At 43.7% G+C, this 16070-nt stretch overlaps 1 protein-coding gene across 1 annotated transcript in view; it reads left to right on the top strand.

Annotated features, from left to right (window-relative positions):
• Nucleotides 1-1088: 1088 nt before the first annotated feature.
• The window catches only part of lrch2 (leucine-rich repeats and calponin homology (CH) domain containing 2), a 42340-nt gene continuing 27358 nt past the window's right edge, over nucleotides 1089-16070 (top strand). The window contains exons 1-2 of the mRNA XM_088321396.1: nucleotides 1089-1421; nucleotides 15507-15651. Coding sequence (XP_088177522.1) covers nucleotides 1163-1421; nucleotides 15507-15651 — 404 coding nt within the window. The 5' untranslated portion in view covers nucleotides 1089-1162. The remainder of the gene's footprint in view (nucleotides 1422-15506; nucleotides 15652-16070) is intronic.

The raw sequence follows: 16070 nt of genomic DNA on the forward strand, positions 1-16070 counted from the left end.
AACCAGCAACCCGCAAAACCCACAACCCACCCTTAAGAAGCCCGCACGCAAATTAGACGATCTGCTCCAGCCGGTGCCCAGGGGGCGGGGCCAGCCGGTCGCCACGGCGACCATGCTGGACATGACAATCTCAAAACAAAATGTTCATGAACAATATATATGATATGGCGAAACACATGTTAAACTACATAAATAAACACGTTTGGAAAAAAAATATGGTGTAAGATTATTTTGTATTTTGTAAGGCAGGGGTGTCAAACTCGTTTTAGCTGGGGGCCACAAATGCTATGAAAAATCTCACGGGGGCCGGACTAGTAAATTTAAGAGAAAGAGAAAGGGAGAAAAAGAGAGAGAAAGAGGGGAAGGGAAAGAGAGAGCGATAAACAGATAGAGAGAAAGAGTAACAGTGAGAAAAAACAAGAGCAGAATTGAGATATAATACTTGAGAAATAAATAGAGGAATTAAGAAAAAAAAGAAAGAAATGAAGAGAATGAGAGAAGTGAAACGACAGAGAAAGAAAGAGTTAAAGAGTGAGCAGGGAAAAAAGAGACAAAGTGAGGTGAGAGAGGGATCAAAAAAGGGAGAGAAAGAGAGGGTGAGAAGGAAAGAGACAAATAGAAAGCAAGAAAGACAATTACAGCATAAGTTACAGAGAGGAAAGAGAAAGAGTTGGAGAGTGAGAGAGAAATAGAGAAAAGAGAGTGAACAGAAGAAAGAAAGAAAGAGAGGGAGAGAAATAGAGAAATACTACCACAGCTGTTTGCAAGTGTTAACTGGCTTGGGTAACTTCAGGTGGACATATTTAAAACTGCAGCTCATTTTTCTCTTGCACTTCTCTCACTGTTGTCTTGCGGGCCAGATTCAAACCACTGGTGGGCCTGATCTGGCCCCGGGCCGCCTGTTTGACAACCTGTGTTGTAAGGGAATGGAGCCCTGGAGCTTGACAGGTACGGTGTCCAAATCAACCCAATCAATCAGGCGTTCTGCAGCATCCTCTCCAGCACCCACGGTGGTCCACGCCCTTGCACCTCCCCTCCGCCATACACGCCCCTGCGCGCGCATGGGCGTAGAAGCTGCCGCTGTGCGCTGCTGCCGCTGCCGTCGTCAGACTCGATTCCTCTTCCTTTTTTTTTCTCTCCTTTTTCTTTTTTTAAAACGAACATGGCGTCCGGTCAAGGAAACGTGGGTGCCGTGACGGCGCTCCAGAACCACCACCACTACCCGAGCGGACCTCACTGGAGTCCGGGGAGCGGCCAGTACCAGGACCAGTACCACCAGCAATACCAGCAGCAGCACACGGGCCGCAGTCTGGAGCGCGTGGTAGAAGATGCCGCCTGCTCCGGGATCCTCAACCTGAGCGGGAGGAAGCTGAGGGAGTACCCGGGGGTGAACCACGACCTCACCGATACGACGCAAGCGGGTGAGCGAGCTTTCTATATTCCAGGTTTACTGCGATTGTCTGTTTGCACAAAGCGGAAGATGGGGGTCCTCAATTTAAGCACGAGGGGGTCCTGAATTGGAGTGATTTCGGGGACACCCCCCTTCCCCTCATCCCCCTTCCTCTCATTAAGAATAAGAGAGAGATCGTGAGGAGCATCCTTACTGTCTGTGTCGCTAAAGCAGAAGAGAATATTTCGGAAATGAATTTTGGAGCGCCGTCGTTTCAGTCTCGTGCGGACAAAAGATGCTCCGTGCAGCCTCACCCTTCTGCATGCATGCGTGCGCGTGCATGCAGAAACGGGGAAGACACGCGTGTCTCGGTTCCGATCGCCTACCTCCGTTTCTCGATGGCTACGAAGCGGATAGGTTCCTTAAAACGGAATGTATTGCTCTACAAAATTCAAAAGTTTATATCCGGTACTTAAGTATTTCCATTGTACATACTTGTCAAGCTCCAGGGCTCCATGCCCTTACAAAATTTCAATTTGTCCCACCTGTCCCGTTTTTTGCTCCCGTTCGTCTCCGGCTACGACCCGTTTTTGATCCCGACCACGTCTGCTCTCCTGTCCCGGCTTATTGATGTCGTTTAACACGTTATATTGTACATGTGTTTCGTTATATCATATATATTGTTCATTAACATCTACCGAGTTGCTCGACATGAATGAGGTTTATTATAAAAAAACGTTTACTGTAGTAGAAAAAAATACATGCAAATAGAATTAAGTACAATAATACATTTTCTTATTCAAATTATGAATTCATTTTCTGCATTCAATTATTGTTGGTAATATACTGATTAAAAGGGACAACCACAAACCTGTCTTTTTTTCATTTTCTCCTTTTATACTTCCTTTTTTTCTTAACTTCTTTATACAACATCATCATTCGGAATATAATGCATCAAAGCAAGTGAGCCGTTGGAGAGCCGGCTCTCTTGAATGAGTCGAGCCGAAAAAGCCGGTTCTTTAAAAAGAGACGGACTTCCTTTCACTACACAACTACCACATGAAATCTGATGTTGAATGATGCATGATGGGAAATCCCCAGGCGGCAGACGCATGTGCACAGTAGTATCAAACCGCTCGCTTCGTTGGCAACAAAAAAAAAACATACCGAGATAGAGGCTACCGCGGCCAACTCGTTTGACTCGATTGATTTGCTGTTTGGTGATAGTCGGTGTATACCAGATGGTACCCATCATTGACAAATTTGCGTTTTTCCGTACAGATTTTCTTGTACGTCATATACGTCTTAAAATGCATCATAAACCTACTTTGTACGGCAAAAACGTACAGCTTGACAGGTATGCAAATGCTCTACAAAAATAAAAGTTTCTATCCGGTACTTAAGTCTTCACATAATTGTCACAGGAGCGGACCAGATCGGAGGCAGGAGGCAGGAAGGATGAACTCAATCGCGTAACGACCAGATACTTTTATTAAGGAAATAAAAGTCGTCCAACACTCAGGGACAAAACAAAACAAAAACAGGCTTACAGACAAACAGGAACTCAGACTAGGGATACTAGGGACTAGGCTTTTACTCAAAACGTGCAAACACAGGTTTACTCCGAATCAAACAAAACAGGACAGAGCAAAACAGAACAGAAAATGCAAAGAACCAGCCACCCGCAATACCCACAACCCACCCATAAGAAGCCCGCACGCAAATTAGACGATCTGCTCCAGCCGGGCCCCAGGGGGCGGGGCCAGCCGGTCGCCACGGCGACCATGCTGGACATGACGATAGTAGTATTGCTTTAGTCGTTCTGTAATATTTTTGGAATAGTTTTATAGTATTTCTATAGTAGTCGTTTTGTAGTATTTCTTTAGTATTTTTGTATTAGGACTGTAATTTTATTTAGTTGTGTTTCTGTTGTAATATTTATGGAGTAGTATTTTTTGTATCATAGTATAATGGTAGTGGTATTTTAGAGGTATTTCCATAGTAATATTATTTCAGTATTTAAGTAGTATTTTTGTAGTATTTCCATAATCATATTATTTTAATATTTAAGTCATATTTTTGTAGTATTTCCATCGTTGTATTTTTCCTGTTTTTATTTTGTAGTTTTGTATAATTTGTCATGATTACCGATATGCATTACCTGTGCCCGCTCCTTTGGCGCCAACTGCCTCGGACTCTGATTGGCTCCCCGTCCCTATTCAAACCCACTCCTGTCTGTCGCCGTTTGTCAGTCCGTCTGCGAACCTCAGTTGACACTAGGCAAGTCTTTTTTCGACCCTGACTCCCACCTGTCCCGTTTTTGCTCCAGTCTATCTCCGGCTACGGCCCGTTTTGACATTGATCACGTCCGCTCTCCCGTCTCGGCTCACGACCCGTTTCTGACCCCGACCACGTTTTTGCTCTCCTGTCCCGGCTATCGACCCGTGTTTTCTGTCCTTGACACCGCCATCGCTTGCTACTGAAGATCCACTTCCGCGTTCAGAGCGACCTGCTTCCCGCGCCTAGCGAACTCTAGATTTAATAAAACTTGTGAGAAACGTAACGCAATTGGGTCCTGTTTCCGATCTGGTCCTGACATGCCTTTATATTGGGGTTTATTATGAGGTTACTTCTTCATTTGTGCTTTTTCTATGCATTCATGTTAAAAGGTCATGTGATGATGAGGAGTTACTCCTATAGCACAGGTGTCAAAGAGGCGGCCCGCGGGCCAGATCAGGCCCACTAAGGGATTGAATCCAGCCCGCCAGACAACACTCAGAGAAGCGCAAGAGAAAAACAAGCTGCAGGTTGAAATAGGTCAACTTGATGTTGCCAAAGCCAGGTGCCTCCAACAAAGACACTCTACTTGTATTTATTTCTCTCTCTCTCTCTTTTCCACCCCTTTTCTCCCACTCTGTCTCTTTCTCTCTCTCTCTCTCTCTCTCTCTCTCTCTCTGTCTTTCTCTTTCTTTTCCACCCCTTTTCTCCCATTCTGTTTCTGTCTCTTTCACTCTCTGTGTCTCTCTTTTTCTCTTCCTTTGTTGCTCTTTGTCTCTCTGTGTCTTTTAACCTCTTTTGCTCTAACTTCCCTTTTTTCCTTTTCTCTCTTACTCTCTTCATACCCTTTGCGCTTTCTTTTCTCATTTCTCTTCATCTGTCTTTCTATTTCTCTTTGGATTTCTTTCTTCCTCTCCCTTTCTTTTCCCCTCTTTTTATCTCTTGTTTCTCACACTCTCTCCCGCTCTCTCTTTCTCTTTTTTTATCCCACCCTCTCTCTTTTTCCCCCCTCCCTCTTTCTCTTATATCTTTATCTCTTTTTTCCACCCCTTTTCTCACTATTCCTCTTTTTATCTCTTTTGTTTCTCACACTCTCTACCTCTCTCTTTTTCTTTCTTTGTCCCACCCTCTCTCTTTTTCCCCTCCCTCTTTCTCTTATTTCTTTATCTCTTTTTTCCACCCCTTTTCTCGCTATTCCTCTTTTTTTCTTTTTTTGTCCCACCCTCTCTCCTTTTCCCTCCCTCTTTCTCTTATTTCCTTATCTGTCTTTTTCTTTCTCTTTAATTTATAAGTCCGGCCCCCAACAGAATGTTTGTTCTATCATGTGGCCCCCGAGTTCAAATGACTTTGACACCCCTGTCCTAAAGAGTCTTCTCTTATGTGTCCGTTTACCAGATGTGCTTGCATTTATGTCTGAAATGCAATTTTGCTGATCCTTTAGATTCTCTTTGTACCTCCAACTTATCCGTTCTCTCTTAAACATTAGGATTCTTGCTTTCGTAGTGTTTTATCTTTTATCTTTTGTCATAATGACGGATTTGGATCACCTGTGCCCGCTCATTTGGGTCCAGCCGCTGTGGGCTACCTGATTGGTTCTCCGGTTGTCAGTCCGTCAGAGAACCTCTGTTGTTACAAGTCAAGCATTTTGACCCTGACTCCCGCCTGTCCCGTTTTTGCACCTGTTTTTCCACCCCTTCCGTTCCCTCGCGGGTTCTGATTGGCTCCCGATCAGTATTTAAACCCAGTCTTGTCTGTCCCCCTTTCTCAGTCTGTTTGCGGACCTCTGTGGACACTAAGCAAGCCTTTTTCGACCCTGACTCCCACCTGTCCCGTTTTTGCACCTGTTTTTCCACCCCTTCCGTTCCCTCGCAGGTTCTGATTGGCTCACGATCAGTATTCAAACCCAGTCCTGTCTGTCCCCTTTTGTCACTCTGTCTGCGAACCTCTTTTTACTCTAGGCAAGCCTTTTTTGACCCTGACTCCCACCTGTCCCCTTTTTGCACCTGTTTTTCCACCCCTTCCGTTCCCTCGCGGGTTCTGATTGGCTCCCGATCAGTATTTAAACCCAGTCCTGTCTGTCCCCTTTTGTCAGTCTGTTTGCGAACCTCTGTGAACACTAGGCAAGCCTTTTTCAACCCTGACTCCCACCTGTCCCGTTTTTTGCTCACGTTTGTCTCCGGCTACGACCCGTTTTTGATCCCGAGCACATCTGCTTTCCCGTCCCGGTTTACAACCCGTTTCTGACCCTGACCACGTTTTCGCTCTCCTGTCCCGGCTATCGACCTGTTTTTCCGTCCCTGACACCGCCATCTCGTTTTACTGTAAACAGTCAAATGTTTGGGTTGGAAATATTTGAGTCTCGAGTTGACCGATCCACGTGTTGTGTCAATATGACACTGCTATTTGGTTTCATCGCTTCAAATGGTTTTAAACAACCCTAGAATGTAAAAAATACCAAATAAAAGCTAGAATGAGGTGATTTATCCACCAAAAGTGTTTTTTAAAGGGACAGTGTGTCATATTTGACCACCAGATTTCGCCTGATTTTGTAGCGCAACTGAAAACGAGTGCTAAAAAGCACGGGGAAGGATAGAATCGAAGGAGACTCAAGGGACCGAGCTGCATTATTTTTCTCCGATTTTTTTGAACACAGCCTTTTGCACGGTTTTTGTTTTTCAGTTACCCGTAGCAGCACGATGACTGACAATTTATGTAAGCTTCTTTTAAGTGAGGCTCGTGGTCTGTCCAAAAAACTTTTTAGTAAATATTGTAATATTAGGGGTTTTATTCACAATACTTACTTAGAGGAAACTCGTGTAGGGTTCTTTTTCAGTGTTCTCTGCATTTTTAAACACCAATTGTTGCAAAACTGCTGATCTTTGAGAGAAGTCTTGTCCCCTATCGTAGACAGAGAGAGGGCAGGATAGGGACAGAGGGGGAAGGGGAGGTTGTGAGAGATCAGGATTGGACAGTCACTTTATATTGTTTTACTGACTTTTGTTGTGAAAAAAAAAATATTTGAAGAGCAGTTGCCCATTTCTACTTGACCCGTTGTCTCAAGTTGTGAGAGTATGTTTTATTTATTTTACACTGCACTTAAACACACGTATATTGTCTGCTGCTGTTTTTTATTTTGTGATATTGTTTACTGTTTATATTTTTTGCATTTCAGATTAGGATAGATCTGTTGCTGGTGAGGTGCAAAAAATTATTTGATTTTTTTTTTTTAAGTAATGGAAGTAGTTACTTTCCCTGGTAAATAATGACTTATAAAATATAGTAAATGTCATGATTACCGATGTGAATCACCTGTGCCGGCTCATTTGGCACTGCCGCGGGTTCTGATTGGCTCCCTGTCAGTATTTAAACTCCTGTCAGTCCCCCTGTGGTCAGTCCGTCTGCAAATCTCCGTGTTTTCTAGGCAAGCCTTTTACGACCCTGACTCCCGGCTATCCCGTTTTGCTCCTGTCTGTCCCTGGCTGAGACATGTTTGGATCCTGACCTCGTCTGCTTTCCGTCCCGGCTTACGACCTCTTTTTGTCCCCGACTACGTCTAGTCTCCCGTTCTGGCTCACGACTCGTTTCCGACCCCGACCACGTCTTGCTCTCCCAAGGCAAGCATTTTCACCCTGACTCCCGCCGGTCCTGTTCTTGAACCTGTTTTTCCACCTCTCCGTTACTGACCCCCCCGTTTGTCTCCGGCTACAAACCGTTTTTGATCCGGACCACCTTTTTGCTCTCCTGTCCCAGCTACCGACCAGTTTTCCGTCCCTGACACCGCCATCGCTCGCTACAGAAGATCCACTTCCGTGTTCGGTTCACAACGACTTGCTTCCTGGATCGTGGGCGCAGCTCTTCCTCTCTCTTTCAATAAAACTCATGGTAAACGTCACGCAAGTGGGTCCTGTTTCCGTCCTGGTCCTGACAGTAAATCAGTTACAGAATCTTTTTTGGAATTAATGTCGAGTAACTATAACTCGTGACCTTTTTAAAGTAACATGGCCGATACTGGTAGTGAGCAATTGGTAGTAGTGGTAATAGTTGTCAAAGCGTAGTTCCACAAGTGGCTGTTAGGGTCCGGGCAGAGTGTGAGTCATCTGACTCGTGAGCAGTGTTGTGTGTGTTGTGTTGTGCGAAAAAAGCAAAGAGTCCTCTCACACGGGGGTGTCTGTTTGCAGTGTGCCTTTGGCACTTTGTCTCCGCTCGGTTTGTTTTCTCATGGGAAAGGGCCGGGGGCAAAAAAATGGCCTGACCTTGAAGAACGACCTTGCAGAAAACCGGACCGACGTTTAGCTTCATATATCAGTTTTACTGTAAAGCCCCGACTTTTTTTCACAAGAACATTGAGGGATAGGCTACCGTATATTACTAAAACTCTTACTGTGTGTCAGGACCAGAACAGAGACAGGACCCACTTGCGTTGCGTATCTCACAAGTTTTAATTGGAAGGAAGAGAAAAGGCTGCGCCCACGATCCGGTGTTCGCCGGACAAGGTGAGCAAGACGCTCTGGGACAGGAGAGCAAAAACGTGGTCGGGGTCAGAAGCGAGTCGTAAGCCAGAAAAGGAGAGAAGACATAGTCAGGGACAAAAAAAGGATGGAAGCTGGGACTGGGAGAGCAAGGCGTGGTCAGGGTCGGTAGCGAGTTGTAAGCCAGAACGGGAGAGTTTAATATAAAGGCATGTCAGGACCAGAACAGAAACAGGACCCACTTGCATTGCGTATCCCCCAAGTTTTTATTGGAAGGAAAAGAAAAGGCTGCGCCCACGATCCGGTGAAGCAGGTCGCTCTTAACGCGGACGTGGATCTTCCGTACCGAGCGATGGCGGTGTCAAGGACGGAAAACACAGGTCGATAGCTGGGACAGGAGAGCAAAAACATGGTCGGGGTCAGAAGCGAGTCGTAAGCCAGAAAAGGAGAAAAGACGTAGTCAGGGACAAAAAAAGGATGTAAGCTGGTACTGGGAGAGCAAGGCGTGGTCAGGGTCGGTAGCGAGTTGTCAGCCAGAACGGGAGAGTTTAATATAAAGGTATGTCAGGACTAGAACAGAAACAGGACCCACTTGCGTTGCCTATCTCACAAGTTTTAATTGGAAGGAAGAGAAAAGGCTACGCCCATGATCCGGTGTTCGCCGGACACGGGAAGCAAGTCGCTCTGGTACTCGGATGGAGCTCTGAATGTGGAAGTGGATCTTCCGTGGCGAGTGATGGCGGTGTCAGGGACGGAAAAAGCGGGTCGGTAGCCGGGACGGTAGAGCAAAAACGTGGTCGGGTCGGAAACGGGTTGTAAACCGGGACGAGAGAGCAGACGTGGTCAGGATCAAAAACGGGTCGAAGCCGGGGACAGACCGGAGCAAAAAATGGGACAGGTGGGAGTCAGGGTTTAAAAAGGCTTGCCTAATGTTCACAGAGGTTCACAGACGGACTGACAAAAGGGGACAGACAGGACTGGGTCTGTGTACCATCAATCTTTGTAAATATCTCATGTTTCAATGTGGGCACATGCGGCTTATAGTCGGGTGCGGCTTATGTATGTACAAAATGTTTTTTCCTCTAAAAATGTACTGCGTACGACTGCTCTATAGTCTGGTACTATTAAACTGGTACAAGGAGGTCATTTTGAAACCATTACGAAGAACAGTGTTCCTCGAGATTTTGGTTTAAAGAAAATGCTTTCTTGGCTCAAAAAGGTTAAGAAACTCTGGTCTCAAGAATTTGTTGGCTCTCGTATTGACCGACGAAAGCCCCCCTCCTCAAAACGCACAACAAAACAGGAACGATAAGAAATTGCAATGTTTGCTTCTCCGTCCACGCTGACCTGACCCTGCAAGCTACGACCACGTGAGCCAAGCTTGAAAATCAAAGTTCCTCCTTCTCGGTGATTTTCCGGCCCCGGGGTCTTTTGGCGCCTGTCTGTACACGCTCGGAACGTGACGGGGACGTCGGCGTGCGGGTGACTCACTTTAATGGCGTCACGGTTCCGTCCCACTTCACCGGTCCAGGATGATAATCACGTGTTTGTATTAATATGTCAATGAAGCTTAGATACAAAACTAGGAAACTTTATACGTACCTTGTGACTTATTTGTTTTTTGTTGTTGCACTTTTTTTCTTTGCACTATTATTACGATGCTCTATTATTTTTGATTTACAAATATCGCACTATTTTTATAACGTAGGCCATTCCCTAAGCCAGGTTTCGGGCATCTTTTTGACCCAAAGAGCCCTCAAAGCTAAAAAAAATATATATATATATTTGTTATGAGGGAGCTACACCAAAATTCACTAAAACCACCAAAACAGCTCTCCAGAACTAAAACAGGATCAGGACCCAAACGTGTGACGTTCTCACACAAGCCTTTTATTTTACGGGAAATGGGGAGTCATAGGCGTCAGGCAGCGGTCTGGCGTGGAAAGACAGGAAGCCAGAGACTGACGAGATCGATACCAATTGCCCGAGTTGATATCGGACAGATGGGGTCGATATCTGACAGGACGGACAGACGGGATTAATAATGAAACAGGATATCGAAAATAAGCAATTCAAACTAGACAGGAAGAAAACCGGAGAGAATAATAAACGGGACAAAAATAGAAGGAAACGAAACTGAAAATCGATATTAAACAGGACAAAAATAAACGGGAACAACACCGGACTGGAAATACCAACAGGAAAACAGGACTGACAAAGGAAGAGTGAGAGCACTGAGCCTAAAAAGACGGAAAGCCAGTCTGTTAATGAGCCGCAGCTGGCGCCACATGGGCGGGGCCAATTGGGCGTCATGGCAACCGTGACAATTTCACTGTGTGATTTTTGATAAAATCCATAAAATCTATGAAATAATAATTATCCCAGTGTCCGATATAAATGTAAATATAACACTTAAAATTGTTTTCCTTCCAGCAGTGATTATCCTCAAAACGTTTGGAGGCTGACTCCCTATTGGTGTGTGAGTGTGTGTGTGAATGGGTAAGTGTGAAGCAGATTGTAAAGCGCTTTGGGAGGTCATCATTGACTTGAAAAGCGCTATAGAAATGCAGGCCATTTACCATTTAGCATCTTGATTATCCTCAAAACGTTTGGAGGCAGACTCCCTATAGGTGTGTCAGTGTGTGTGTGAATCGGTAAGTGTGAAGCAGATTGTAAAGCGCTTTGGGAGGTCTTCATTAACTTGAAAAGCACTATAGAAATGCAGACCATTTACCATTTAGCATCTTGATTATCCTCAAAACGTTTGGAGGCAGACTCCCTATTGGTGTGTGAGTGTGTGTGTGTGAATGGGTAAGTGTGAAGCAGATTGTAAAGCACTTTAGGAGAGCTTCATTGACTTGAAAAGCGCTATAAAAATGCAGACCATTTACCATTTAGCATCCTGATTATCCTCAAAACGTTTGGAGGCTGACTCCCTATTGGTGTGTGAGTGTGTGTGTGTGAATGGGTAAGTGTGAAGCAGATTGTAAAGCGCTTTAGGAGAGCTTCATTGACTTGAAAAGCGCTATAGAAATGCAGACCATTTACCATTTAGCATCTTGATTATCCTCAAAACGTTTGGAGGCTGACTCCCTATTGGTGTGTGAGTGTGTGTGTGAATGGGTAAGTGGAATTCGTCCTTTGAAGGTACTGGAAAAAATAAAAACTGTGCCTTAAAAGTGCTTGGATTTGGCCATGAAAAAAATGTAAATGGGCCACAGATGGCGTATGGTGTCGGTTGGAAGGGGAGAGGGGGAAGGGGTCTTCTTCCAATCTCCGGTGCTTCCAAGTATCCCCAGCTGGGATGCTTTACAGCAGGGGTCTCAAAGTCAATTGAGTTGGGGGCCAATCAAGCTAGGATCCAGATGATCCGTTTTTTGACCCAGCCTTTCACAAAGAAAGACAAAAAGAAGGGACATTTTTTTGTTTTAAAAAGGAAGGTTAGAAGAAAGAAGAAAAATAAGCAAAGAAGGAATCCCCCAAAAATTAGGGGGAAAGAAAGCAAAAAAGAAAAATGGAGAAGAAATAACAAAGGACAGAAAGAAAAGAAAGGAATTGTAGAGAAAAAAGTCAAAATTGGGAAAAAAAGCATTTTTTTTGTCTTTTCTTGTCATATTTGTATTTTTCTCTTTTTCTTTTTTCATTTTTTCTTTTTCTTTTTTTTCCCCGAGGTTTTCCACCTCGTTTTATTGTCATTTTTCTTATTTTTGTCCTCATTTTTCCTTTTTTATTTCTTTTGCTTTTCGTTTTTCTTTTGTTAGTTATTTTTATCACGGTTGCCATGGTGCCTAATTGGCCCCACCCGTGTGGTGCCAGCTGCGGCTCACTAACAGATTGGCTTCCCTTCTATTTAAGCTCAGTGCTCTCACTCTCCCTTGGTCAGTCCGTCAACGAACGTCTGCCCCGCAAGTCTTGGGTTCTGACTCTGTCTATTTTCCTGTTGGTATTTCCTGTTCCCGTTCATTTTTTCCTGTTTAATTTCAGTTTCCAGTTTTGTTTCCATCTGTTTTTGTCCTGTTGATTATTTTCTCCAGTTTTCGTTCCCGTCTAGTTTCTCCTGTTTATTTTTGATCTATCCTGTCTGTCCTGTCCAGTATCGACCCCATCCGTCCGGGAATTGATCTCGTCAGACCGCTGCCTCACGTTACGCGTTCGGGTCCTGATCCGGTTCTTGTTCCTGATACTTTTTTTTTTTAAGAAATAAGGTGGTTTTGGTCACCCTGATATCCCGTATTTGTCTTCTTCCATTCAGCAGGACAAAATACAGCGATAAAATAATACTCACTGTCCACTTAACTTTCATTTTAAGGCGAGCGGGGGACTCAAACTATCCTCCTGGAGGCCACAATTGGCCCACAGGGCCGGGAGTTTTAGACCCCTTCTTTACACTACCAAGTTTTGAGACTTGACTCTTTGTGCAAAGTGCTTTGCCGTTCCTCTCTTTTTGTTTCCTTTCGTTCGGAAGGGCTGACAACTGCGGTCTGACGAGTGTCTCTTGCGGGCTTCTCGCTTCCCCTTTCTGTTTCAGACTACGTCAAGGTTTATGTCCCGGCTGCTCACAGAGGAAACCTTACAAACCCATTTTGGAGGCGAAAAATAAACTGTTCTCTCCTTCAAACCAATGATAGATAGATAGATAGACTAGGACAGAATCAGGACCCAAATGCGTAGTAAGTTTATTGTTAGGAGGAGGAAGGGTATCTGAAAATGGAAGTGAATCTTCCGGAGCGGGAGATAACGGTGTCGAGGACAGAAAAAACAGGTCGATAGCCGGGACAGGAGAACAAAAAATGTGGTCTGGATCAAAAACGGGTCGTAAGCCAGGGACGGGAGAGCAAATGTGGTCGAGGTCAAAAACAGGTCGTAGCTGAAGACAAACAAGGGGATCAGGAACAGACGGGTAGAAAAAGCAGGTGCAAAAAGCAGGACCGCAAAAGTCAAAGTCAAAGCGCTTGCCTTGTAGAAACAGAGGTTTGCTGGCGGACTGACAACAGGAGAGTGAAACGACTGGGCTTAGAAAGGACAGGGAACCAATCAGGTAATCAGTCATCATGACAGTTGCAGCTTTTTGCCGTTGTTCCTAATAAAATGGCCCTTTTTTTAGTTTTTTTTATAACAAATGACACGATTTTTGGAGGTTTAAAACAAAGATGACACATTTATATCGAGTTATCGTGTACAGTATAACTCAATCCCAATGTTTGAGGAAAGCTTATCCCACAAAGTGAAGAAAATAAGTATTTGAACAGCCTGCTCCCACTTGGAAATCATGGAGGGGTCTGAAATTTTCATCGTAGGTGCATGACCACTGTGAGAGAGATAAACTAAAAAGAAAAATCCAGAAATCACAATGCATGATTTTTTTAACAATTTATTTGTGTGATACAGCTGCGAATAAGTATTTTAACAGCCTGCTATTTTGCTATTTCTCCTACTTGGTGATTACGGAGGGGTCTGAAATTTTCATCATAGGTGCATGACCACTGCCAGAGAGATAAACTAAAAAGAAAAATCCAGAAATCACAATGCATGATTTTTTTAACAATTTATTTTTGTGATACAGCTGCGAATAAGTATTTTAACAGCCTGCTATTTTGCTATTTCTCCCACTTGGTGATTACGGAGGGGTCTGAAATTTTCATCATAGGTGCATGTCCACTGTGAGAGAGATAAACTAAAAAGAAAAATCCAGAAATCACAATGCATGATTTTGTAACGATATAGCATTGTGAACCATTTTTTGTGACGGCTTACAAAAACCGCGAAGGCAAGACAAACCATTTCCACCATTTTAAGGGGCTTTATGTTCGGTATTGAGGGTGGGTCAAGGTGAGCCAAGTTTTTGGTCCTGGGTCCAAACCTGGCCTGAATTCGAGACATAAAATGTCAATGATTAAGTCCGAAAGTTTTTATTTTTTCTATTCTCCCCTTTGTGGAAGATCTGCACCGCATGCGCTTACTTACTTTTTCTCAACTCTGGGCCCGGTCTCTCAAATCAAGTGAATCAGTCAGGCTCGGGCTGGTTCGAGTTGTGTCGGGCTGGATTTTTTAGGCCCCGTCTTACGTCTAAGGAGAACTGAGTCAGGGGTGCTCCAAAGAAGGAAAGTATATATCAACAAAACCAGGAACAATGTAACAAACAAATAAGGTGTCACAAAACAAATATCATGTCCACAAAAAAAATAAAAATGTCCAAACCAGGAACAAAAAAACAAATCATACATGCAAATGCGAGGAACAAAGCAACAAACAAACAAGGGGTCACAAAAGAAATATCATGTCCCCCCAAAAATCTAAATATCCAAACCAGGAAAAAAAAACAAATTGTAAATATAAATGCGAGGAACAATGCAACAAACAGGCAAGAGGGGGGGGGTCACAAAACAAATATCATTCCCCCCCCAAAAAAAATCTAAATATCCAAACCAGGAACAAAAAAACAAATCGTACATGCAAATGCGAGGAACAAAGCAACAAACAAACATGGGGTCACAAAATAAATATCATGTCCCCCAAAAAAATCTAAATATCCAAACCAGGAAAAAAAAACAAATTGTAAATATAAATGCGAGGAACAATGCAACAAACAGGAAAGGGGGGGGTCACAAAACAAATATCATCCCCCCCCCAAAAAATCTAAATATCCAAACCAGGAACAAAAAAACAAATCATACATGCAAATGCGAGGAACAAAGCAACAAACAAACAAGGGGTCACAAAAGAAATATCATGTCCCCCAAAAAATCTAAATATCCAAACCAGGAAAAAAAAACAAATTGTAAATATAAATGCGAGGAACAATGCAACAAACAGGCAAGGGGGGTCACAAAACAAATATCATTCCCCCCCCCCAAAAAAATCTAAATATCCAAACCAGGAACAAAAAAACAAATCGTACATGCAAATGCGAGGAACAAAGCAACAAACAAACATGGGGTCACAAAATAAATATCATGTCCCCCAAAAAAATATAAATATCCAAACCAGGAACAAAAAACAAATCGTAAATGCAAATGCAAGGAACAATGCAACAAACAGGCGAGGGGTCACCAAACAAACATCATGTCCCCAAAATAACAAAATATCCGAAACCAGGAACAAAAACCAAATCGTAAATGCAAATGCGAGGAACAAAGGAACAAACGAACGAGGGGTCGCAAAACCCCCAAAATGTCTAAGCAAAACAAGACTTGATGTTTGTGATTAACCTCATGGATCTGGCATGGAAACAGCAAGTGCAATGACCCGACTCCGTGTACTGTCCAAGCAGTCATTATAAAGGGGAAGGATAATTCGAGATTAGGCTCAGGTTGGCGCCCTCTGGGGGAAGTTGGCGTGCCATATCCTAACTTTTTTTTTTTTTTTTTCAGATCTGTCGAAAAATCGGCTGACGGACGTCCCTCCGGAAGTTTTTCTCTTCGCCCCGCTAGAATCCCTAAACCTCTACCACAACTGCATCAAGAGCATCCCAGAAGCCATCATTAACTTGCAGATGCTGACGTATCTTGACATCAGGTGTTGAACCCTTTTCGTATGTTAGCGTGTCTTTCAAATCCTGATGATTTGATTTAAAAAATGATTATTTAGTCATCGATTTATTAATGTTTTTGTCACGGTTTCCCGTGTGGCGCCAGCTGCGGCTCATTGACAGATTGACTTTCTGTCTTTTTTAGCTCAGTGCTCTCATTTTTCCTTGGTCAGTCGGACTGACTCGGTCTTGTTCATGTTGGTATTTCCTGTCCGGTACTGTTCCCGTTTATTTTGTCCTGTTTAATTTGGGTTTCCAGTTTTGTTTCCGTCTATTTTTGTCCTGTTTTTTATTTTCTCCAGTTTTCGTTCCCGTCTGTTTTGTCCTGTTTAATTTTGGTTTCAAGTTTGGTTAAGGCTATTTTTGTCCTGTATTTTATTTTCTCCAGTCTTCGTTCCCGTCAATT

The sequence above is a fragment of the Urocampus carinirostris genome, chromosome 17 (assembly GCF_059441175.1).
Source record: "Urocampus carinirostris isolate Australia breed hairy pipefish chromosome 17, RoL_Ucar_1.0, whole genome shotgun sequence".
NCBI classification, from domain to species: domain Eukaryota; kingdom Metazoa; phylum Chordata; class Actinopteri; order Syngnathiformes; family Syngnathidae; genus Urocampus; species Urocampus carinirostris.